The sequence below is a fragment of the Monodon monoceros genome, unplaced genomic scaffold (genome assembly GCF_005190385.1).
Source record: "Monodon monoceros isolate NGI ecotype Baffin Bay Population unplaced genomic scaffold, NGI_Narwhal_1 Super_Scaffold_20, whole genome shotgun sequence".
In the NCBI taxonomy this organism is placed as follows: domain Eukaryota; kingdom Metazoa; phylum Chordata; class Mammalia; order Artiodactyla; family Monodontidae; genus Monodon; species Monodon monoceros.
Window position 1 is genome coordinate 67,476,353 of NW_021703777.1, and position 27,095 is coordinate 67,503,447.

The 27,095-nt window shown below is 37.2% G+C and overlaps 1 protein-coding gene across 3 annotated transcripts in view; it reads left to right on the plus strand.

The window, feature by feature from the left end:
* Nucleotides 1–27,095, plus strand: part of GABRA4 (gamma-aminobutyric acid type A receptor alpha4 subunit) — a 66,610-nt gene that overhangs the window by 17,481 nt on the left and 22,034 nt on the right. For 2 of the 3 annotated variants that reach the window (XM_029235403.1, XM_029235404.1), the window contains exons 5-8: nucleotides 128–210; nucleotides 2,869–3,012; nucleotides 4,689–4,841; nucleotides 11,998–12,257. In XM_029235403.1, the coding sequence (XP_029091236.1) occupies nucleotides 128–210; nucleotides 2,869–3,012; nucleotides 4,689–4,841; nucleotides 11,998–12,257 (640 nt within the window). The remainder of the gene's footprint in view (nucleotides 1–127; nucleotides 211–2,868; nucleotides 3,013–4,688; nucleotides 4,842–11,997; nucleotides 12,258–27,095) is intronic. The other variant, XM_029235405.1, reaches the window with a different exon arrangement.

Genomic DNA, 27,095 nt, shown 5'->3' on the forward strand with positions numbered 1-27,095 from the left:
TTCCTTTCTTCCCTTCCTTCCTTCCTGTCTTTCTTTTTTTCCTTCCTTCCTGCTTCCTCATTGAGGGATCTTTAAATTACTTTTAAAGAAAGTGTTGATTTTGTTTAATTGCCTTTTTCCATCATAGACTCACCATAAGTGCAGAGTGTCCCATGAGATTGGTGGATTTCCCCATGGATGGTCATGCATGCCCTTTGAAATTTGGGAGTTGTAAGTTACAATAAAAATGTTGTTAGAATTTATGATTATCTCACGCAAGCTGATATTTTTATATGTGCATGATTTTCCATAGTCCAACATTTAAATCACTGTCCCTGACAACAACTGTCCAAGGTTTGACTTACAGGAGACTGCTTATTATCTAATATATTTAAATAAAGAAGTAAAAACAACCCCTTTTCCCCCAAAAAGCAAAAACATATTTCTACTTACCTAGCCTACCTAGATAGCCTAGGTAGATTGACTCATAATTAATAGGTTGGTGATCCGTGGTGAAATTTAGGGGCCTCTGAACTCCATGTGATGGTGGTGTAACATAGAAAGTATAAATGATCTTTTTGTTTTTGTAATTTAATAGTTTTTGTTACAAGCAGAATCCTTTATGGCAGACTTGAAAAAAGCAGAAGAAGGTTCGGGGCTTCCTGACATGACATAGGTTAGAATAGCATAAGCAGCACTGTTAGTATAAAAGCAGCCGAAGCATGACCAAAACAGAGTAGGAGGTGTGGTCTGATATGTAGACAGAGCAAGACAGTATAGTGCCTTACAGACCACATTAAGGAGTGTGGATATTATTCTAAGTGCTTTAGAACACCTTTGGAAGGATTTACTAAGGGGTGTGGCACTCTTTGATTGACATTTCACAATTTCATTTCAGCTTTTCTACCTAGAAAGGATTATAGAGATGCTAGAGAGAAGCAGAGAAGAGTTGGAGGCTGTATGTGTTAATATTGATACAAAGATGGTGGTGGCTTAGACTAGCATGGTACCAGAGGAGATGTGAGACAGATGGATTTGGGATATTTTGTGGACAGGAAGGCAGGAGGATAAAATGAATGGGTAGGACAGAATATGGAATTCCTTTCCCCCAAGCTGCCTTCTCAGAGATGGCAGCAAAATGTGATCGTCTCTTCTAACGTCTGCCTCAAATATTTGACTCAATCAGAATCTACCAAAAATAGATGCTGACTTTTACTATTGCTTCACATTCTTAGTCTCACTGATTGTGAAACTGTTGCCTGCTGTTATCATTGCTCATTGCTTAACTTAATGAGACTCGGCAGTCACCATTCTTTTTATAACCCCCAGTAATCACAATATTCCGTTGGCCTAACTTGAATCTAGAGAGCGTCCTTTGCTCCCTGACCAGTGATTTAATGAGAGAAGATAAAAACAGAAAAAAATATGTGAACAGAAAGGTCGATCTTACTGGGGCCAGAATTTAAAACTATTTGTGCTATAATTTAAATTTCACCCAAGATAGCTCTAATCTAGGGAAAGTTCTTTCCCACCCACCCACCCGCCCCCCGCCCCCAGATCTCATGGAACACTCTTCAGAGTGACTTAAACATAGTTGGTCCTCCATCAGGGTTTGTATAAAATAAAGAAATTATTCCTTGGAAGCTGATGATTTGGGGTTGAGAACTGAAAAGAGAGGCCCATCATACTTATCAAATAAAGATACTTAATTACTTTGGAAGGAGAAAAATAACATTTAACTATGTTTACAATTCATAGGCATGAGAAAAAACAGGGGGAAAAATGGTTATAAGATAGCCAAGAGTAGGATACCTGATTTAAAATATCATGCAGGATCATAGCATTCTGGGACTTTAACTGTATGATTAAGCATAAATATACTTCAGAAGATAAACCTTGACACACAATTGTGTAGTGCTAAATGACAACACAAGCCTTATAGTTTGTTTTGCAAAGTCATTTATAAAGATAGTCTCCCTAGGTATCAATTCCTTTTGTAGAATTAAACACTTTCACTGAGGACCTACTGTGCTCTAGGCCTTTTAGGAAGGTTTGCAGAGGGTAGCATACAATTCATCTTTGTTCTTCTGAACTCATTTGTGTGTGAGCCAAGCTATCTGTTCTGGGTAGACTGGTAAGCAAGCAGCTGGTCTCCATTTGTACTGAACACCAAATAATAGAAAATGGGCTTGAATTGCCGCTGGGAGGGATTTGTTGAAGATAGAAGGGAAAATGTTCTGATTGTGAGAGTTTAAAGGTAGTGGAACTGGTTGTGTAAGTACGTTCCTTGGAGAGCTTTATAAACAGCATAGCCAGTTGTTACCGCAGAGTGGTTCCCAAAAAGCATGGGTATTGCCCAGAGGCAGAGTCTGGAATAGGTGACCCCTGGAGAGCTCTCCCAACAGTAGGATTTGCTCTTTTTGTTTTTGTTGTTGTATTATTATACGCAGCATCTGGTACATTTCTAATTGGCAGAGCTGCATTAGGATGGAAGAAGTCGATATTGGTCAAATACTGGCAGTGAGTTAGAAAGGGAGTAGCAGTTGGACAGTACTTTTGGGGGGTTTATTATTTCTGCTTTTCAACTGTTTATCCTATTAGTATGGAAACATACCAAGTGCACTGATGCATACATAGCATTTTAGTTGCCTTAGTTGTAGTCTCCCCTCCAAACCTTTGGCATAAAAATAAGAAATATGCCCAGTTGCAAGGCTGTTTATTTAATCTCTACAGTCTTCTCAATCTTAAACGTGTTTGAATAAATCATAATGATTCTTTTTTTTCATTTATTACATCTTTCCTGAACATGTGTAATATTCTTAATCGTTGACCATCAATGCTGATGGAAAAGGAGCTCTGAATCTAACCACATTCTGTGCTCTCATCCAGATGCCTATCCGAAAAGTGAGATGATTTATACGTGGACAAAAGGTCCTGAGAAATCAGTAGAAGTTCCAAAGGAGTCTTCCAGCTTAGTTCAGTATGACTTGATTGGGCAAACTGTATCAAGTGAAACTATCAAATCCATCACGGGTGAGATGTTTAACAATTTGAGTCAATATGCTACCTAGCATTGGCAATGGAGTTTTGTCCTGGCTTCTTCATTGAAATATCTCGTGTTTTCAGGGGACAACTAAAAGTTTCCAGAAATAGAGTTGATGCATAAATCACAGTTCAGACTTTATTTGTATTTAAATCTTGTTTTAGTTTAAAATAAATTCTGAGTTGGTGACATGTGAGAAGTGAGCTGGTTTTCTTATTCAGAAACAAAAGCCAATAATCAAATCTATCAAAACTGTTTTCAACAGAATTCTGAGGCAGGAAATCTAACCATTGATTTTTTTTTTTTTTTTTTTTTTTTGCGGTACGCGGGCCTCTCACTGTTGTGGCCTCTCCCATTGCGGAGCACAGGCTCCGGACGCGCAGGCTCGGCGGCCATGGCTCACGGGCCTAGCCGCTCCGCGGCATGTGGGATCTTCCCAGACCGGGGCACGAACCCGCGTCCCCTGCATCGGCAGGCGGACTCTCAACCACTGCGCCACCAGGGAAGCCCTGACCATTGATTTTTGAGCACTGGATTTCCCTGTTTTTGGTGATTTCCCCAAATCTTTTTTTTTTAAATCTCGCCCAATTTTTGTGGTGCTACGCTACCCTCTTTTCAAAAGTAAAAGCAAAATATAAAGCTTAATTATAAAATATGTTAAGGGTGTATATTAAAGCTGTCACATTAGTAGATGGATGATTATTATTGATGATTCTTGGTCTGTACTTGCTTTGGGGATGTGAATGGTAAGAAGCATAGGATTTAGTTTTTGTCATATTCAATGGGGAAAAACAGCTAATTATTGCTTGTTCTAAAACTATTCCTTACATACACATATCACCAGGAAAAACTATTTTTTTTTAAGACATTTCTTTTCCAGCCTGTAAGTGAGATTAAAAATACATTTTGGGAGGATTTGAGGCTTCTGAATCTTGGGCTTCACAGTCTGAGAATAAAGCTACTGCTTCCTAAGTAACTTTCTCAATACGTTACTTTCAGATGTAACATTAAAAATATTATCAAGAGCTACCAGAAATCTTATGGTATATTTACTTATTAGCTTTTTTAGGTTTTTGTCAAAATGCCAATAAAACATGCCTGAACTCAGGGATGTTACATATGGCTGTATGTTATATGTGTTTCTTTGTATTTTTCTTCACATATGCCACATTTAGAAATAAAGCTCTTTCCTAAAACTAAGACAGTAAGGTAACCTTTCCCTAAGCATATATGTATATATAATGTATGCCTTTGTATTCCAATTCTTTCTAAAATTAAGCTTTATATTTTCATGTGTATGTGTATTTTCATTTTTTTCTAGTGATTTTCCATAAAGGTTAGGTCTAAATTCTGCTCTAGAAAATGCTGAAAATGAAGGCCAATCGCTTTAAAATAGAAAGCACTGCAAAGAATTTTTATAAAGTTATAGCCCAACTTATTAAATTGCTTAATTACTACATGCAACAGAAATGTTTTTCTGTGTAATGATGGGCAGTATCATTCCCCCCCTAGTTGGGAACTACATATTTCTCAGTGCTTGTGTTGCTACGCAATCCGATACTTTCTTTGCCTAGAATACTGTTTGTTAGTCTGAAATATGATTATAAAGCCATTGAATAATTGCCCGCAGAACCTATAACGTATTTTCCTCATGTTTCATTCGCAGGTGAATATATCGTTATGACGGTTTACTTTCACCTCAGACGGAAGATGGGTTATTTTATGATTCAGACGTACATTCCATGTATTATGACAGTAATTCTTTCTCAAGTTTCATTCTGGATAAATAAGGAATCAGTTCCAGCTAGGACTGTATTCGGTAATTATAATCATTTCTTGGGTATTTTTGTCCACCTTACATTTTGATCATGGGAATAACCTTTAGATATCATCTCTAACAAAATATTAAACAGTAATATATCTGGCTGTGCTAAGTAAAGACTCACATAAGGTTTCTTTTTTTTTTTTTTGCGGTACGCGGGCCTCTCACTGCTGTGGCCTCTCCCGCTGCGGAGCACAGGCTCCAGACGTGCAGGCTCCGGACACTCAGGCTCAGCGGCCATGGCTCACGGGCCCAGCCGCTCCACGGCATGTGGGATCCTCCCGGAACGGGGCATGAACCCTTGTCCCCTGCATCGGCAGGCAGACTCCCAACCACTGCACCACCAGGGAAGCCCCTAAGGTTTCATTTTTATCAGCCAATACAAAGTAATAAAGCTTGAGAGGATATGGGCAGTCCATCCCTTCCTTTGGGGCTCCACCAGATTTCCTTTATTGAGAACTGGCAGGTGAAGACCAAGTGTGAATCTGAATATAATTTCACTTTGGGTGATGTTCTTGGGTTCCTAGCTTAATACTGTGTGATTGAATTAAAAATCATATCTATGTGTTGAAATGAAATGCATTGGGAGCTTAAAATAAAACAAAAGTCATGGATGAATGAATATGAAAACCTTAGAATAATTTGCCTTTTAATGAAGAGGAACAAAAGACAAATGGTTTAAATGCATGGAATTGGAAGTATTATATGCTTAGTTTATTAGCTTATTGTTATATTCTACCTACATCTTTTTTTTCAGAATACTACACATTTTATTCTTTTTGTTTTTACAGTGGCTTCCTATATATCATATTCTTAACCATATGAGGTCCAGAACACCTGAGTTTTCAATTTTTGTAGCTGAAAATAAGCCTTTTGCTTATCAGGCTTGCTTTTAAATATTAAAATTAGTTATAATGATATTTATTTAATTTAACATATCTCTCTATTCTTTTTCTATTGATTGTGAGTGGCAAAAGCATTCAGTTATGGGATGAAAATGATCAGAATTGCTCTGGAATGGAGGTATAATCCTCACAAGAGATGCCAATTTCCCTTTGCTTTTTCTACTTGGTAGAAAGCCAGATAGAAGCCATGGTATAATATCCCTCATCACACAATAGCTGAAGGGATGCTGGTGAGAAGGAACTGGAGAGAATGGGAACTTCTCATCCCACCCCTGATCCATTTAGAGAACTTCTGATATAAGGGCATCTTAGTGTTCCCAGTGGACCTGAATGTGGGGTGTTGGCCATGGACACCCTCCCCCACCCCTTTAGGTTCACTCAAGAAGGTTTTGGAATCCTACCAAGGATACTCTTAGAGGAGGGTCAGTGCTGAGGGTAGGGTGTGACCTCACGAAGGCAGTGAACAGGTGTTATGGTACTACCTACTTTGTAGAGTTGCGAGGGTTCATTGCAAGTGTTGAGTAAATTTTAGCTAGGTGTGAAAATGAAAGAGGAAAAAACACATCTAAGCTTTGGACTCCAATAGGTCAGGTTTTAAAACCCACATCTGCCACTTATTTTCTCCATCCATAAAACTGTGATAACACATCTCTCCTTCACAGACTAGTAAAGATTTAGAATTATGTGCAGTACTCATTACAGGGTATATGGAGCACTTAGCACATATTAGTTACTCTTTACCATATGCTCTATTGCGTAGGGGAGATTTATTTTGTTATGACCTGATTTCCTTGATTATTAACTGTTTTTAAAAGAAAATATGCATTATTATGTAATGCCAGACACTCTGCTAAATTCTTTTTTTTTAAAATGAAATACAGTTTATTTGCAGTGTTAGTTTCAGGTGTACAGCAAAGTGACTCAGTCATATATATATATACACATATATGTATATTCTTTTTCATATTCTTTTCCCTCCGAGGTTATTACAAAATATTGAGTATTGTTCCTTGTGCTATAAGTAGGACCTTGTTTTTTATTTTATATATAGTAGCGTGTATATATTAATCCCAAACTCCTAATTTATTCCTCCCCCCACTTTCCTCTTTGGTAACCATAAGTTTCTTTTCTATATCTGTGAGTCTGTTTCTGTTTTGTAAATAAGTTCATTTGTGTCATTGCTTACTCCACATGTAACTGATATCCAATGATATTTTTCTTTCTCTGTCTGGCTTACTTCACTGAGTATGATAATCTCTAGGTCCATCCATGTTGCCGACAAGGGATTAATCAGCTAAATGTTTGATGTCCATTCTCTCATTGAGTGCAGTGAGAGAATGATTAACCTTGGGTCTACACATCATGTCCAGAGGCAGCCTGACTGGGCAGGAGGTATCTGCTGAGGCTGAGAACCAGATCAAAGTCCCTTAACTTTTCCTCGTACAAAAAATAGTAATATTTCAGGAACTGTCATCATTGAAAATAAAAATAAAATTACTTTTACACATATACCATCTTTTTTCTATGTTCCTAAATAATTTCTAGAACAGATAATATTGACCCATTAATGATGCCTTTGATTAAGAGGTAGTCATGTCAAAAATGCAGACTCTGGAGCGAGACAAAAGTTGTAACCCCAAAGTCTACCACTTATTAGCTGTGAACCTTCAGTGAGTTATTTCTGCCTGTTTCCTCATGTGTTACAACAGGATACATTGTTGCTACTACATAGGGTTGCTAGGAGGATTCAATTAATTAATTTGTTTTTGTTTTTTTTGTTTATTTTGGGATTTTTGCTTTTTTAAAAATTTTTATTTATTTTTGGCTGTGTTGGGTCTTTGTTGCTGCGCACGGGCTTTCTCTAGTTGTGGTGAGCTGGGGCTACTCTTCGTTGTGGTGCTCAGGCTTCTCAATGTGTTGGCTTCTCTTGTTGTGGAGCACGAGCTCTAGGCGCCCGGGCTTCAGTAGTTGCGGTGCATGGGCTCAGTAGTTGTGGCGTGTGGGCTCTAATGCATGCGGACTTCAGTAGCTGTGGCTCGCAGGCTCTAGAGCACAGGCTCAGTAGTTGTGGCACACGGGCTTAGTTGCTCCATGGCGTGTGGGATCTTCCCGGACCAGGGATTGAATCCGTGTCCCCTGCATTGGCAGGCGGATTCTTAACCACTGTGCCACCAGGGAAGCCCTCAATGAGTAAATTTGGATAAAGCCCTTGGAACAATGCCTACCACACAGTAAATACTATTTTTAGTGTCATTGATTACTATGACAGCTCACGCTGCCATCTCCCTCATTTGAGAATCACTACTTGATACTATAATGTGAATGTTCTCCATATTTTCTAGTTATTGTGGTTGGTTGATAAGCTTTGAATGCTTTCTTGGTTCATTATAAACTCATAGCCATTGTTTTGTCCCATTTGTCCGCAAATAATAGAAATTTCCAGTGGTATGGGGAGAGATAGCATTGATTATATATTATATTGCCCACCCAACATTTCCTATCCAGATAAGATACTGTAAGGAAATTAAGTAGCATGTGGTAAGGATACCGGTAACACTAATAATAATGATGATAAGATTTGCCATGTACTGATAGGGGTCATCTCATTTAATCTTCACGATAACTCAGCAAGGTAGGCATTATTAATTTCATATGGCTAAGGATATAGACTCAAAGAGATTAAGAAACTTGTATAAAGTCATATATTTAAGCGATAGACCCAAGACAATTTCTGCCTAACTTTGAGAACTCTCCCATTTCTACTCTGCCTTTCTTTCTTTACAGGGGGTCTGGGGACATGGGGGCTTGTGGAGAATTCCAGAGCAGCTGAGTGAAATTGTATGGCTGTGTGCTGAGGATACTTTGTGGGTAGCTTTTTCCATTGGTTTCTTTCTGATTGTGCTCATGTACCAAGATACTGGTTTTGATTGACCAGGGAAATTATGCCCAATAATTAAGTCTTCTAAGTCCTAAGATGTGTCAGAATGGTAGTTATTAAATTGTTTATTGATGCCTTCGATGGTATTTTTTAAGGAAGTTAAGTTTTAAGTATTTGCGGGCACGTAAGCACTCTTTCATTTGAGATTCAGGTAAAAAAGTTAATTCTGGTCTAGTATTTATCTTTCCAAATTCTCATTTTCCTCTTCACCCAAGGAGAGAATTTTCTGGATCAGGGGTGTCTTTCAAGATCATGCAAAAACAAAACCAAAAAAAAAAATCAGTGTAAATATGAGGAGTAGAGTGTGCTGAATTCTCTGGCAAGGGCTTCTATCTCTAAAGTTGTGTGCCTCTAAGTTTTCTGATTATTCCAGTATAGTAAAACATGAAATCTGAGTAAATGCCAGCTGGCATGTGTACATCATTACTAGTTCATTCTCTAGGAGTGGCTATAGCCAAAAATGCACTCTTGTGTACAGTCTTAGCCTACTCGTACATGTCCTCTTCCAGCTTCTGGGCCAACCAATATGGTGCATATTCAGCACTCTAAAAACAGGAACTGGCGTCAATACTTGAACGTGTCAAAAAAATTCCATGGTTATTAAAGTGCTTTCACGGTAGATGTGGTAACGGATGTACTATCTTCCTCGATGCAGAGGAAGCATGGCTTCTTATCTGAAAAGTTGGCATCTGTTTGCTATTGTGTTGGTGTTTATTTAACCAAATGTTCCACCTAAAAACAGGTGTAATAAGCCCATTCCTGTTGTGCTAGTGCTTTCTTAAATTTGAACTCCAGGCAGAGAAACATTTTAATGTCTAAAGGGATGGCAACTTCAAACACTCAGCCAATTGTTTATGCCAGTTACTTTCCTAATTTTGCCAACAGTCATAAAATAGGAGCCATAATATCTGAAGGGTCTTTCTACAAACTTTAGAATCAAGTTTACCCTAGACAATGAAAGAGAGATGGAAAGCGGCCACATATCCAATGTTTTTGTGTAGATGTCCATACGTTATTTAACATATTCATAAACCTGGTGATCCACCCTCATTAACATTCAGAAAGTAATTTTTGGATTCATGGCTCAATAATTGAATTAATACTCTGCTTACTTGGCATTAATAATGGAATTTCTTCTCATACTGCAGGAGAAGACGAAGACCACTACTTCTGGTCCTCAGGAGAAATCATTCTATTACCAAAAAAATATTCACAGCAACATGGAGAATCTTAAGTTGCTTATATTTGAGTTTCAGTTTCCTTTTTGATTATCACAGTATGGTCACTGTGAAATTTTCTGATTTCTGAGCAGTATTCTTATTTACACTGCACTGTTCATTTTTTATTTTCAAGTGCTTTCAGCACAATTTCTATGCTATTAGAGGAAACATGCTTAATAAAGTTGTAGAACATTTTTGAATTCTTAATAGGCCATTAAACTTAAGTTGTTATGAATAAGAAGAAAAACCTTGATATATCTTTAAATTTTGTAGCTAAAATTTTTCAGAATTAATTTAGGGTTTATTCACATATCTCACAATGAGCATGGGAATGGTGCCATTTTCCTGAGATTTAAAGTAGAGACCTAAAAGTCCTGAGGTCTCTTTTCGAAACAAAGTCTACTAAATTCACAAGATTGCATTTTCATAGGCATTTAGGTATTTATATATTTGACTGAAAAAACACATTTTAAAATCTGTTTTTGACTAATGAAATGCTAAAAATAGCATGAAAAATTTTTTAAAGGGAATACAACCAAATTCTCAACTTTCTTCCTCTGTATAGTTTATGGAATGTTTTTGAAAGATCCATAGCTCAGAAGCTACACAGTTTCTCTAGTTTTTCATGTTCTAAACATTGACAATTCAGAAGGGACTAGAAAGAAAATAGATTGATGAAGAGCTGAAAAATGTATTTTTATTTACAGTGCATTTATCATGTGCTTGGCACTACGTGAAATAAGGTAAATCCTGAAGCAGTGTTAGACATTCTGCCCTTAAGAAGTCTATGCTCAATCAAGTAGCGGAAACAAAGCTCACTCAAATGGAACAATTAGGGAGCAATACAAGGCAGAACATAATTAAGTGCTGAGTTGAGAGGACAATATTATTTCTCCCTACATCAGAATATTATTATTCTTTTATTATTGCATGGGACTCACTATTTTTTCAGTTTAACATGTGTTATTTGGCTTTCAGCTATGGATTGGCATGGACTGGATATAGTTTATGCCTTCATCATTGTTATTGTTGTCATCATCACCATCCCCAAACACCTGGGTGTGTCAATTCAAGAGATTTCCTAGGCATTACATAGAATGAGTTTAAATGGATATGGTAAATCTCCGTGTAAATTTCCAAGCTTAACTGCATAACATGGATTAGATACACAGAGAGGCAAAGATTCAGAAAGGGACAATTGTGCAAATATTAGCATCCCTACGTAATGCATTTCTCTACAGTTTCAGTGGCAAGAGGAATTCTTCCATTGAGAATGGGGACTGACTTTTTCCCCAGGCTGAGGAGAAGCCTTTTCTGGAGATGATATGCTTCAGAAGCCTATTGATGCGTGAGAAGTACCTCTATTCTTGTTGCCAATATTTTCCTGCCAACCACAAACTGATGGGCAGTAGATGCCCAATATTTTTAAAGCCAAATTATTCTAGAAGTCTATTTCTCAGGAGTATACCTATGTTGTTTTATATAAATTAAGCTATTTTACAACTAGTAAATTTATTATTTTAATTCAATAAGTAATATTCAGGTAAAGACTATAAATACATATAACTTGTGCTTTTTCTGATAGAGATTCTCAACAGCAGTGGGCCATGCCTACCCCAGGAATTCTGATGCTTCAATTTTCATTGCTACCATCTTCCCACTCCTGGTTGAGAGTCAGTGCTTCAATGAGTCACACTTTCTGTTAGGGGTGTGTTGAGTTTCTCAGGTACATTGGCCCAGGTACTAACATGAACCCAGTATATGTTAGGTGCCTTACATACTTTTAATCTTCATTGTAAACCCAATAAGTGGGTATCAAATGAAACCAGTGAGTTTTCCTAACTTAATCCAACTCACACTGAGCCAGTGATTAGAAGAGCCAGGATTTGAACCATCTCTGTCTCTCACTCCAAAGCCTGTGCTAATTTCACTGAACCACTATGACTGGAATCTTACATCAAAGATGGTTTGGTTTGAGTTATTGTAAACTTTGTTACCCTCACCCCACCAAATTTCCAGGTCTTTTTGTTTGTCTTTATGCATTGAAGTAACCATAAAGTATTTTGTCTCTTTGCTCTTTTGCTTTGAAGGAATAACCACCGTGCTCACCATGACCACACTGAGCATCAGTGCACGGCATTCTTTGCCCAAAGTGTCCTATGCGACTGCCATGGATTGGTTCATAGCTGTCTGCTTTGCTTTTGTGTTTTCGGCCCTTATTGAGTTTGCTGCTGTCAACTACTTTACCAATGTTCAAATGGCAAAAGCCAAAAGGAAGACATCAAAAGCCCCCCAGGAAATTCCAGCTGCTCCAGTGCTGAGAGAAAAGCATCCTGAAGCACCTCTGCAGGTATTTGACTTAATATGCTTTAAGATTTCAGCATCTCGGTCAAACTTGCATTGCCGGGGAAAAGCTAAGAAGTTGAAGATCCCAATGACAATCTGTAAGTCATTTAAAAATCCAGAAAAATATTAAAGGATAATCATGCATTTATACTTTAAAATTGTGATTAGTGGCTTAAAAGTTAAACAGCTCTGCGGAGTGGCTGGGCCCGTGAGCCATGGCCACTGGGCCTGCGCGTCCGGAGCCTGTGCTCCGCAACGGGAGAGGCCGCAACAGTGAGAGGCCCGCGTACCGAAAAAAAAAAAGTTAAACAGCTCTGGATGAGCTTGAGGTACACAGCTAGTTGTTTGAAAGTTCTTTTCAGGATTAAAAAATTTTTATAGAGAGGGGCAAAATCTTATGTATGCGCTTAAAAGAAACCTGTGGATACCCTTAAGTGGGTTGGAAAGGCATCTCAGTAGAGTTCATTGAACAAAGTAAAGCAGCAGTTCTTAACATAGCTCCACATGAGAACGATCCCATGGGGCTGTGCCCTTGTATGGAAGAAGAAAACAAAACCAATAAATAAAAACACCCGGGCTTCCCTGGTGGCACAGTGGTTGAGAGTCCGCCTGCCGATGCAGGGGACATGGGTTCGTGCCCCGGTCCGGGAGGATCACGCATGCCACGGAGCGGTTGGGCCCGTGAGCCATGGCCGCTGAGCCTGCGCGTCCGGAGCCTGTGCTCTACAACGGGAGAGGCCGCAACAGTGAGAGGCCCGCGTACCACAAAAAAAAAAAAAAAAAAAAAACACACATAATTGTAGGTTATGCACATCCAAGACTGAGAATTCTTGTCCTAAAGAGACATATCTAAAAGGATATGAAAGCCTAATAAGAGCTACTGTAATTTACATTGGACACATAAGTGATTCTGTGATTAAAAAAATTAAAGTGACTTTTTCCTCAAGGAGGCCAGTTGTACAAAACTAGCAAGATCCTCATGAAAATGAGAAAGCTAACAGCCATCCCCTCCTCCCTCTCCTCCTCTTCCTCTGATACTCTGCTCTCTCTCTGTCTCTTTTTCTCACTCTACTTGGCTTCCTCCTTGAATCAACAAAATGTCAGTGGTCACATGCACAACCTTATTGCGGTTACCACAAATGGTAGTCTAAAGCTCCTTTTGTCTACATGTGCCCAAATCAAAATATATGTAAATCATCAACTTTATTCTCTATAGGTGATGACTCATTCCCTTAATTATTCATACATGCATTCATTCTTTTTCTTCACTCATTTAACAAGCATACATTTAGTACCAACTATGAGCCAGACACTGTTTCTGGTCTGAAAAGCAAGGGTATACAAAGCCCCCTGACAAATATCTTACTCTATATAACTTATCTTTCAGTGTGTAGGGAGACAGACAATTTAAAAACATATATAGTAAAACACTTAGGTGTGTTAGATGGTGATAGTGCTATGACAGTGCTGAAGCACCAAAGTGGGAAGAAAGTGCTGGGGCCTTGTGATAGGGGTGGGATTCAGTTCAGAGACCAGGCAGGCAGGGAAATCCTGCCATAGAAGATGACAGTAGAACAATTAGGTTAGGGATTTAACCTGGCAAGGATTAACTGTTAAGGCTCCTACAGTTTATAGCTCTCCTCCCACAGGGCTCTGGACACTGGTTCTCTAAGAATGGCATGTGAGCAGATGGGAAGATTATTGTCCTTCCATTAAGTAAGTTTGGATAGCTTACATTTTCCTCTAAAGGAATCAGTTTCAACAAGATTTTCAAAATTATTAGAATGAATTTTGTATACTATTTTCAGTCAAAAAAAACCCCCTGATTATCTACAGTTTTATCCCCTTTCCAGTTCCCCATAGGTAATTTTATGCCCTTTCTGCCTTTTACTGTTGTTTCATTTGCTTTGCTTTGTTGTGTTGAGGCCTTGGTAGAAGAATTCTATTTACTCTCCCTTTAAAAAAATTATCTTGTATTTACTTGTTTACTTTACTTTTTTTTCTAATTACTGACAAGATTTATTTTAATTTCATCTTTCTGCAAGTTAATGTTGTTACTCTTTTTTAGCTTCTTGAGTTTAATTCTTATTAATTTATTTTCACTGTTCCTTATAATAATAAAGTTTCCTTTATTGCAATGAGATTTGCTTTGCATATAGCGTTAGCCAATTCATGACTTTTGATACGTTATATTATTGTAATTATTTGCTAAGTATTCTGCAGTTATGCTGCTGTTTTTCTCTACAAGCTCAGAATTACTTGGAAGATAATGTTAAAGTTTCCAAATGGGATTTTGTTTATTTGTCTCCATTGTATTTTTCGTTGTATCACTTTATGTTCAGAAACGTTACTTGTACAGATTTGAATGTTGTTGATATTTTCATTGTGCCCTGAGTTATGCTAAAAGCTTATAAATGTTTGATGGAAATTTAAAGGAGTTGACTGTTAGTTATTAAATTAATTTTACCTAAAACATTTTTATTTCACCCTCTTAATAAGTCACTTCTTGATCTTTCAAATACCAAGAAAGTTATGAAAAATTCTCCCACAAATATTATGAGATTGTGTTAGTGCGTTTTAACTATTTTTGTTTTATGTGTTTTGATGCTTCGATATTCAACATGTAAAGATTTATAACAGCTCTATTTTCATATCACTCTATTAATTTAATCATAAAATAACCTTTTTGGGGAGGTTCCATATAATGCCTCTTGAATTCTATTTGATCTGATTTTATTATTATTTTTTTATTCTTTCTTAATATTAACTTTTGTAGTATATTTTTATTGCTAAATTTTCCTATTTTTTCTTTTCTCATGTACTTTGGAGGCTATATACCATATTATTATATAACCAGTGGTTATCTTTAAGCTTTAAAATGACATATTGTAACTTATGATTTTCTAATAGTGTTGAAATTATAACATATACTGACTCTTCCATGTAGCTGTTAACTCCCTCCAACCCCAGGATTGCTCAAGTCTAAAGAGTCTGCATTTGGAAATATTTTATATATAAATTTTTTTTCTGTTTATAATGAGTTGATGTAGTTCGCTTTTCATTTTTGCAAGGTGATGAGGCTCCTTGCGCTAGTGTTATAATAGTATAAATACTTGAAAGTACCCCTTAATCAGCGAAAGACCATTCTGCAGAATTTCCAAAGATGGGACGAGAACTAATAGTTCCTTGAAACATATCTCTTGACTACTACAGCATCACTGGTGAGTGGTAGGTTGAGTACATCCAGTTGGCTAAGTCCACTCTTGGCAGCATGGGCCACATGCTGGGTGCAAATGGCATAATCAAGATTAAGAAGATGAAATTTGTTTGTGAAGGGCATAGAGTCATAGTATTTAAGGGTTGAGAAGTTTATAATAAATCTCATCAAAATATTCATCATATGTTTCATGTCCTGTGTGGTATGTAACCATATATGTATCATAACAGATTGCCACAGCAGCTTCCTGAAGAATATCTATGTTCTAAGGACAGTGATTAATGGGTTGGCCCACAAATCCTCCAGAGTACATCTTGCTGCCAGAGCACAGCTGGCTTTGGAGCGTCAGTTGTCATTGAATAGTTCAACTTTGAAGGTTGAGAACACATTAAAATTGAGGAAGGGAGAGAGAAAGAGAGAAAAAAATATATATATATAGATAAATAGGGAGAAGGAAATCAAGATCGGGAAACAGTGTGTTAAGAGCAAAATTTTAAAACATGTTACTGGAAGGAAATATTCTAGTAATCTTACGAAGTTTGGAGTTTCAGTAGAGATTCTAATCAAACAGCTAAGATTTGCTTATTCTAATATGTGTTCCAACGTGTATGGCTATTTGCTGATTTGAATGATGCTGCTTTGTTTAAACTGTGTTTAAACTCCTCATTTGAAATTGCCTTCAGTCTACACAATACTTGATAATTCAATAGTCCTTTGGGTTAGCTCGCTAGTGGTTTGATTCATTGTCACCATATGTGACCTATGGACTGTTAATGGCCTGGCAGAGGTTCATGGTGACCATTTTTATTTCTTGGGAATTGGAAAGCTTATGGTTCATGGAATATTCATGAAGGAAGGAGAAATAGGCCAACTGGAAGACTCTAAGAGCAGCTATGGGCAGCTTGGGTATGTCTTTAGGCATCTCAGGAGGCAAAGCAGCTGTTTTGCTTCTGCTCAACATCACCATAATTCTGCCTTTGACTCTGTCCTTCCAATATTGAAGTTGAGCTCTATTCTCGTGGTTCTATCCTTCCAAACCCTTACTACTTCTTAGAGTACCTGCTTGCTCACTGACTCAGGTGATTTGGATTAATGGGATGATTTGGAAAATAAATAACTATAAAATAAAACATGGAGATTTCTTAATAAAATCATACTTAAAACTTACTTGAAAATATATTCTGTAGCCCTTGTTCAGTCAGAAAGTATACATTAATGTATGTATGTTGTACGTTGTGAAAAAATCCAATGATATAATGACTAAAATTACTTGGACTTTTAAATTGTGTCAGGTACTATGTGATATGCTTCACATGTGCTACTTAATTTCAAGCTCACAATAACTATTTTATAGATGAAGAAACTGAGTCTTTTCTTTAATATCTTTATTGGAGTATAATTGCTTTACAATGGTGTGTTAGTTTCTGCTTTATAACAAAGTGAATCAGCTATACATATACATATATCTCCATATCTCCTCCCTCTTGCGTCTCCCTCCCACCCTCCCCTCTAAGTCTTGAAGTTGTTAAGTGATGTAATCAAGGTAACACAACTAGAAATGGTAGACCAAATAGAATAGAGAAGAGCAGTGAAGCACGTTTAATGAAGAAGCTAATTAGTTCGCATTTAGACACGTGGAAATTTCCAGAGTGGGACATTTTCTTCTATCCCATGATAACGATGACATACTTTTTTCGAACTACAAGTGCGTATTTCTCCACTGTGCACCTTTCCTTTCCCATCTACCTAATTTCTTTGTCTATTTCCATTTTACTGAACTATTCTTCATAGACTTCTCAATATTAAAGCGTTCATAGATTCTTACAAGGGTATTTGTAAAATTAAGGAGCTATTTGCTCTGCTTAGAGTCTTTAAGAAAAAGATGATACAAAAAAGAATATATAAATAATTCAAGATACACCTTGGATTCAGTAATTCAACTGTACTCATGAGAATCTCCTTCTTTACTATCCATTCTTCAAAGTCAAACTCTAGCCCTATTTCCCAGATGAGGATCATTTTGATAGAACTTAAGGATGCCAAGGATATGGTGTCAAATATCCACATCTACAAAATAATAATAGAATCTGCCAGAAAGACTGATAATGAAGATTAAATTACATCCTGCATGTAAAGTACATGGTACAGTGCTTAGGACCCAGTAAATAATAGCTGTGATTATTATTTTATCAAAGTACAGCTGATTTACTATATTATATTAGCTTCATTTGTACAAACAAAGTGATTGAATATTTTTATAGATTATACTCCATTTAAAGTTATTATAATATAATGGCTATGTTCCCTGTTTTGTACAATATATCCTTGTAGCTTACTTATTTTATACATAGTAGTTTGTATCTCTTAATCCCCTACCCTCATCTTGCCCCTCGCTGCTTCCCTCTCCCTACTGGTAACCACTAGTTTGTTCTCTATACCTGTGAGTCTGTTTCTATTTTGTTCTATTCATTCATTTGTTTTTATTTTTAATATTTATTTTATTTATTTATTTTCCTTATTTTTTTTGGCTGCATTGGGTCTTAGTTGTGGCACATGGGATCTTTGTTGAGGCATGCAGGATCTTTTCATTAAGGCGCACGGTCTGCTCGGGTTTCTCTCTAGCTGTGGCGCACACGCTCCAGGGCGCATGGGTTCTGTAGTTTGCGGCATGCTGGCTCTCTTATTGAGGCGTGTGAGCTCAATAGTTTTGGCGCACATGGGCTTAGTTGCCCCGTAGCATGTGGGATCTTAGTTCCCTGACCAGTGATCGAATCCGCGTCCCCTGCATTGGAAGGTGGATTCTTTACCACTGGACCACCAGGGAAGTCCCTCATTCATTTTTTTTATATTTTAGATTCCACATATAAGTGATAACATAAAGCTTTGTCTTTCTCTGTATGACTTATTTCACTAAGCATAATACCCTCCAGATCCATCCGTGTTGCTGCAAATGGCAACATTCTTTCTATGGGTAAGTAGTATTTCATTGTATATGTATGCCACATCTTTTTAATCCATTCATCTATTGATGGACACATAGGTTGCTTCCCTATTGTGGCAACTGTAAATAGAGCTGCTATGAATGTTGGGGTGCGTGTATCTTTTCAAATTAGTGTTTTTGTTTTCTTTGGAAATATACTCAGGAGCGGAATTGCTGGATCATATGGTAACTGTTTTTAGTTTTTTGAGGAACCTCCATACTGGCTGCACCAATTTATATTCCCACCAACAGTGTACAGGGTTCCCTTTCCTCCACACCCTCTTCAGCATTTGTTATTTGTGGTCTTTTTTTTTTTTTGCGGTATGCAGGCCTCTCACTGTTGTGGCCTCTCCCGTTGCGGAGCACAGGCTCCAGACGCGCAGGCCCAGCGGCCATGGCTCACGGGCCCAGCCGCTCCGCTGCATGTGGGATCCTCCCGGACTGGGGCACGAACCCGTGTCCCCCACATTGGCAGGCGGACTCTCAACCACTGCGCCACCAGGAAAGCCCTTTGTGGTCTTTTTGATGATAGCCATCTGACAAGTGTGAGGTGATATCTCATTGTGGTTTTGATTTGCATTTCCGTGATGATTACTGTAGCTGTGATTATTATTATCCTTTATTTCCTTAAGCATCTTCAACATTTAAAGTTTGCATCACATAATTTATCACTTATAATAACCTGAAGTATTTTGCATAAATTGTTTCATATGTGATTGCTCTATTTACCTACCTAGATGGTGAGCTTCTTAATAAAACTGGTTATGGCTTCATTCTGTCTTCCCATACAGCCCATAGCACAGTGTTTAATAGTCACAGTTGTTTATTATAATGGGCCAACTATAGGAATTGAACAATAGGAAATGTGGGGCCTCTAAAAACCAATATATTTATCAACAATTTCCAAAAACATTTGTATTTTACGTAAAATTCTTCTGTAAATGTGAACATTAGGTGGATGTTAAGTAGTGAGCTAGAGCTGGGTCACTGTGAGGATTGTGAACAGCAGCTACTCATTCTGAGACACACTTGTCAGTGGTTGGACTTTGCTAGTGGACAACAACACGGAACAGAGGACGACACTTTGAAAAACAAAAGAAAGCAAAACAAAAAGCCTCTGTAAATCTACAAGTGCAGCTATGCATTATGAGAAAAGCATAGTTTGTTGTCCTTGGGTCATTTTAGTCACCTCACTTACACAGGTATCAGTGCCTTTGACACCAGTGTTAAATACAGTGATATCCCAGTAAATGGTAATACACAAGCTTCATTCCATTCTAACAGGCTCTACAAACTAGGTCAGTTTCAGATTTTCATTTCAATCATTCTCAAAACTCCTCTTAGAAATGTTGTGCTTTAAATAGTTTAAGCTAACATGCAAAAAACTTTCATTTTTCCATTTATCCTTATTTCTCTCATTTCTTAACTTTGTTTAAAATCTCTTTCCTTGGCAGTTTGAACAAGGACATGATGAAGTATTGTCAGTTCACTTGACATTTCGGTGTGCTGGTGACAGAAGTTTAATGACGTTCTTTGAACCATATAAATTGTACCTCCCGGAAGCCATACCTTTTTCAGTACAGAATGTTCTGTAGTTAGTAATGCTCTTTAGGCAATGAGTAATTGTTTAATTGCACAATTATTAAACTGGGTGATTTAAGTGTCAAGAATCTCAGAATTATGTTTCACTTCCAACCATATTTTTCATATGGTAGTTTTGTTATGTGTCATATGCTGATTCGTGAGAAGTCGTCATTTTGCTAAGGCAAGAGAGCAAATCTCAGGTAGTTAATTTAACAGGTGTTTACTGAGCAACTACTATGTACTAGTCACCATGCAAGGCACTGAGGATTCAAAGAAGACAAAACCTGGGCACTTAGTCTAGTGAAGGAGACAGGTTATTAATCTTGCAAGTGACTATATGTAGTATATAGAAGTATGGTCTGAAAATTGGTTTTAGAATACTTCAGGCATGCTTATAGCAGTATAATCTTACTCTCAAATATTCACTGCTACCTTAGACCTATGTGCTGAAATACAGATCTATATATCCAATTACATACTGGGAACCTATTTTATTTATGGCTACTTTTATGGAATACCTATCAAGTGACAGTAGGCTGGGAATACTCTGAGGGTAGTGGGGAAGTTGACATTCAACAATTAACTTCAAATAGTTAAATAATGATAAATGTGAAAAATGCTATGAAGGAGAGGTAGAGAGGGTCACGATAAATTATATCAGAGAGTTAATTTGAGACTTCAAATCAGCCTTTGAAATGCAAAAAGTGACAAGGTAAGGGATGTCATTCAAAATGACAAAGGGAGGAGAAACGATCAATTTTAGTAGCTTATTGAAGCAATATTGTGCATATCTTGGTAATTGTTGGTAATAACATCACACGGGAAGAAAAATGCCAACATTAGCATCATAATTGAATGGCTATTTTCTCCTCCAGAAGGGGAAATGCCATAATTTCAATGCTGCATCAGGAAGGCTTGATATATTGCTAGTGTTCAAGGAAGTAGTAAGGCATCTTGTAAACCTAGTATAACACAGTTTAAGAGTGTGTGGGTGTGTGATATAGATATAGATTAATAGTAAACTTGTCCATTTATTTTCATGTATTCTGTGTTTACAAATATGACAAAGGAAGAAGCTGTGAAGCGTATTTACATAGTACATAGATTGGGGGAGGTAGCTTGTCACCATCATTGTCATCACCATCATTGTTATTTATTTATCGTCTTCTATGTGCCATATATATATATATATATATGGTGCTAGTTGCTTTACATGTGTTATCTCTAATCTCCACAATACACCCTGAGCTGAGTTGTTGTGTTGTTATACACATAGTTTTATGGTTGAGAACACTGAGCCTTGGTGAAGTGTTTTGGACACTTTCAGATGCACTGTGCTGTCTCTCACCTAGAGAAAACAGGCAGGCATCGAGGGATTTTGTCTCTACTCTCAGTTTTCCAGTGTAGCTTTGATCACACAACCCAATATTTGAGTTTGAATTTCTCTGTTAGATGACAAAGTTAAGCAAGATTATATCCAAATTCCCTTCTAATTTAAAAACCTGTTACTACAAGCTCATCCATTATCTATAACTAATGCCATCTTGCTTTATACTCTTTTAACATATGCTTACTTTCATAAGAATGGATTCTAGTGAGGATGGTTCTTTTGGGGTTCACTGAGACAGGTCAAATTAAATATTCAGATTATTTTATGCTCACTTACACAGCAAAAATCCATACTGTTCCAACAGCAATAAGAGCATCAACTGATCCTGTGTTTAGTATGCACCAGAGAGTATTTTAAATATTTTACATATATTCACTTATATAATTGGCATAGCAATCCTGTCCCATTTTCATCCTGTTTTATAGATGACTAATTGAGGCACAGAGTGGCCTAAGTGATTTGTCCAATCACACACCTCCTAAGTAACTGAACCAAGATTTAAACCCAGATGGTCTGGCTCCAAAGTCTAGGTTTACAGCCCCTAGAAATTGCCACCCCTCCATTGTAACCTCATCCTACACTGCTGACCCTCTGCTGTGCCTACCCTCACACACTCACTCCCCAGCCCATTCATCATTTTTCTGGAGGTTGTCTTAATGTTCACATTGTGGAAAGTGTAAGACGTACTATAAAACTCTACCCCATTCATAAACAAGCCCTATCCCTTAGCTGGTGGTTCAGCTTACATAGAAGCCAAAATCTCAAAAAATTAGCCACACTCTCCAAATTTCTAGTTTTGCATAAAATATATGTGGATTTTCTCAAGGCTAAAAATCACCAATTGATTGAGGTCATTTTGACTGTAGACCAATCCATAGTTTTCCCAATTTTTTGACATTTTAAACATCTAAAAATGTTAAAAAGAATTTCTTTTATTTTTGTCTTGAAATAACTGATCTGACATGCATTAATATATTCAATCAACAATATTTATTTACAACATATGTTCAAAAGAATTCTGTTGTCAAGGTGGTGAGAAAAATTTTAAAGAATTTCAAAAGATAGTTTTTGCCCTAAATGAATTTATACTGTGTCAGGTGACAGTATATTGATGTAAATAATCAAGAGGAATAGGTATTCTGTAGGGACCAAGAGATGTAAAAAATGTGCTGAACTTTGGGAGGAGCTGGTAGGAGAACTCAGTCTGGCAGTGAGGTGTATTTTATTGATGGTCAGCAGACAAAGGAGAGTAGCAAGGAAATAAGCCAACTCATTACTATAAATATCATTAGTTTGGTTTGTGATTTTTATGGGCTAGCTTGAGGATCACTCTAGAATTGCTATACAATTCATAAACTTTTACCGCATTGTTGGAATTTTTATTCTCCATTTACTCTGTTCCTTCTCCAGCACACCTGGCACAAATTTGCTAAGAATCTAGCAGTTGCTCAAGAAACACCTGCTGATTGGTTTCATTCTTCCTATAACTGAGATAGATGCTCAGTTGTCAGGGATAGCAATATATGAAGGAACTGTACGTTTCCCCAGGTGAAATTTTTGTTATGAAAATTTTTTCTTAATGGTGTTTCGAATTATTATTAATTTGGTGATCTTTTTCTGTGTTAGCAATGTGAGTGGGCCAGCACTCCTTTTTAGAGGGGAAAAAAATTCAGTCAGCTTCAAAAATATACAGACACTTGAAACAAATCCCCTCAATGTTTAGCTATATTTTCCAGCAAGTTCTCTTCCCTAAGCTACTGAGTAAGATTATTCATTCCTTCTGGTTTATTTGGCTAAGCTGCCAATTTCCCTTTTGCTATTTTGAGGGGCTAATTTTCCCACAACATAATATACATCGCTAAATCTCCAGCTTTTCTCTCAGCCTCAGATAATTTAGAAGTTTCAAGATGCATCAGTTCGGGTATTACTTATTTCATTTAATTTAAATAAAATCAGAGGTTATTATGCATAAAAATGTCTTTGGCAGAAGGAGATTATTATGTGTTTTGGTCAATTTAAGGAGAGGGCATTTTCTACTCAGATTGTATGGCATGGTGTGTTTTTCTTAATATTTTCTAGTATCTCACCTTCCAGGAGATTCTTACCCTGCCTAACTCTGAATAATACATCATATTCTTTCACAATGTCTCTTTTGCGGCTTTTATTTGTGAGCCTGAATTTTCACATTCCTCTTGCTTAGCTATTCTGTAGGATTCTATTCTTTCTCCTTCATTAGCTCTTTCTTGAACTTTAATTTTTAAAATCTACTGTCTTCATATAGACAACTAGCATGGGCATTTCTTTAGTCTCTCCAGAGTCATGACTCCCTAATGATGTAGTCCAGTGAATTTAGCTTCTCTCTCAAACTCTCTGTCTTTTGGGAGTAGTTTGGCTAAAGCAGACTTTTTTACTTACTTTTACTTACTTTTTGTTTGGCTAATTGAAAACAATTGTAGGTTCCATAGTCAGAGAAAAGTCTGTCTTTAGGGAATTCAAAGAGGACAATGGGGGTGTGAAGATGAGGTTGGGGGTTAGTTTCCCTGTGAATGCTTTCTATTTTTTGCTTCCTTAAAAAGTTTTTACTAAGTCCAATCAGTTTAATGTAGATATCGAGGGGTCACTTGAAAGTAAAAAAATGTACCATGAAAATTTTAGATAAAGGGAGGGAGGTAGGGAATAAGAAGGACGCCCACCATTTAGCACATCTGCACTTTTTCTTTGGCCAGGTTGTTGGCATTTGAGGATTAACATTTCCAACATTTCTTGGCAAAAGGTGGTGAGAACTCTGTATCCAAAGAGCAGAAAGTCAACTTTTCATGTACAAAATGAGTGTATTATTGTCTCCAGCTTATCCAACTGTGAACACTTGTGTATATCTGGGATTATTAGTCTGTTGAACAGATTTTTATTTTAAAAGAAAGCAATTTGAAGAATACAAACTATGAGACCAATACTTAACACAGAGCCTGCCACCCAATAAATGCCCTTCCAATATTTGTTGACTGAGTCAATGAATAAAAGAATGAATGCAATGTGGTCTCTGTAAAATATTACTACTAATAATAATGACCGGAAAGAGAAGTCCTAGATGACGACAGTAACAGAGAAAACTCCCATAAACCCATTCCAGCACTGCGTTTTTATTTTTGAGGCCCACACAGAGCTGTGGGATTACTGAAGGAAATCTAGATAACTCTTTTATTAACCTGAACCCACCTGATTTCTTTGGAACTCTTCCCTAGGAAGGAACTGCTTATCCCTGCCTTTTCATTGTCTGTGCATTTGACTCTTAGTTTTGTTGTTTGGGTTATCTCTGTGTCTTAATATAGATGAGCTACTAGATGGGAGATGAGAGTCATGCTCAACTCTGCTGTTGAGGCTATATCTAGAAAACAAGAAAATGTTCTCTGGTTGCATGTGGAAAAAGGATCTAATCGATAGTCTTCTCAAAACTGGTTTGAATGGAGACGCTCTGGGAGGGGCATCCTGCTTGGAAGGTGAAAAAAAGGAAGCCTCTGTGGAGCTTGAAAGGTGCTTCCCTGGAAAGTGAGAGAGAGCTGGATAACCATTTAGTAACTTGCTAGTTAGACTGTCAGAGCAGATCCTTAACTGAAGAAATGTCGACAGCAGCCATGAGTGGACAGCTGGGCACTTGACCTTCCCTGGCTACCCCTTCCATGAAGCAATGAGCCTGTGATTTGTTTTGAGAAAAGCCAGGTTTTATTTGGTTGAACCATGTAAAAACACCATTTTTGCTGGTTAAAAACAATTTTTAGAAAGTCAAAACTGGTCTTTTGAAATGAAGATGAGGCCAAGATCTGACTTGTGATTTCCTTTATCAGCTGCCTCTTTTTGACAGCAAAACAGGTAATTAGTAAGAAATTGTGCTAGTGATTATAGTGATTAGCATTTTAGACTTTATTAGTTAGTTTATCTGTTTTCAAGACAAAGATTGATTTTGGAGCTGAGAATGTCAAAACTTTGGAGCTGTACTCCTGGTGCCTGATGGGGGCACATCCTCTGTGGGCATCTTAATGCTCTCAGTAGGATTGTTTTGTTGGTTTGTTTATTTAATTTTGACTTGAAGCCAGAGGAGCTTCAACAGGCACTTTCTCCTGTGCTGAGCTCATTCTTGCTGCTTCTGCAAGCAAGAAACCCGCTTTGCTAAAGCCTTAGCTGATCCTGAAAAATGTTAACATGCTTTCTGCTTAATGTTTGCCATCGGGCTGATCTAAAAAGGGCACCAAGGAGGTTACCTATTATCCACAGAACAAGAATACATTTCAGGACAGAAATAGATTATGGTCAATGGAGGCTTGATCTGCTGACAGAAAGTTATATTAGTATCCCTAAGCAATTCATAAAAAGAGGAGATTTTATGTGGTGAATCCTGTTTTTTTTTTATTAAAAAAAACTCTCTCCTTTAGTAGCTTTCAATATTTAAGCTCTTTTTCTCTTATTTTTCCACAGTGTTTATTTGTTGAATTGCATTCATCTTTCAAAACTCCATAAATCACTCATTTTTGCACATTTGCAACGGGTTTGTACCATAGCCAAATTTATTTTATCAAACTCATTACTGCATATACTTTAAAGACATGTATGGAAGCATCAAATGCGGTAGAATTTGGGATGATTTAAAAATAATTTTTTAAATGGAACATGCAATTATTTTCTATGTGATCTTCAAGTTCCTAGCAAATAGGAAATTTTTGTTATTTTTTTCAATTAATGTATGATGGATAGGTTGACGCTCTCTTTGCCTGTAACTACGCAAGTTTCTGCCTGTTGACCTACCAGTGAACATTCGTTCTGGACAAAATATCCTGGCTTGACCAATGGAGTGTATGGTTACCCTAATGATGGAGCCGAAGTCTTCTTCTAGCACTGAAAATTTGCTAAAGTATTTCAGTTAAATGTTTTCCAGATAACAATCTGAATGTATATGACTGTAATATGCATGCTAAAATGGAGTCAAAGGTTAAAATTACAATCCATAGGGAATTTCAGAACCTCATGAGGCAATCTGAGATAATTATTTGCTACAATTAACTTCCTGGTTACTATCTAGTCATTCTGTAACCATTAAGTGGAACTAGCCACTCACAGTATTAGAAATTAGAGCATCTAAGTTATGTAAAATCTTAGTGTCTAACTTCCAAGACTCGTAAACTTGAAGAAAACAGAGAAGTAATAAGGATCTCAAATCTTCATTGTTTGTGCAAAGTAGGGGCGAATTATTCTATAATGTAAAACAGTTAGATACTGTTGTTTTATTCTCAGAGATTTTATTATTGGAGTGTCTTCCTCATTTTGGAAAAAAAAAAGATACAGAAAGATGTAAAATTTGGGGCAGAAATATGTAGGGTGAAGTCAGAAGTATCAAAGTTAGAAGAGAAATACTGAATAAGATATCTCTTCTGTGTTACTTGGTGGGCTCTGTTTTGTGTATTACCTAAGCACTTCAATTTTTAGGATTTTTTTTCTGTGAAGCACTAATCGAGGAAATCCTAAAGTTTCAGCATATATGTTGGCCTGAATGAGAATACATGCTGGACTTGTACTGGAAAGAGAGGGTACAAATCCAATTGTCACATTCTGGATAGAACACTGCTGTTATTTGGGATTCTGGGATTCTGCCGGATAGACCTGGTTTTGCACTGAGTAGTAG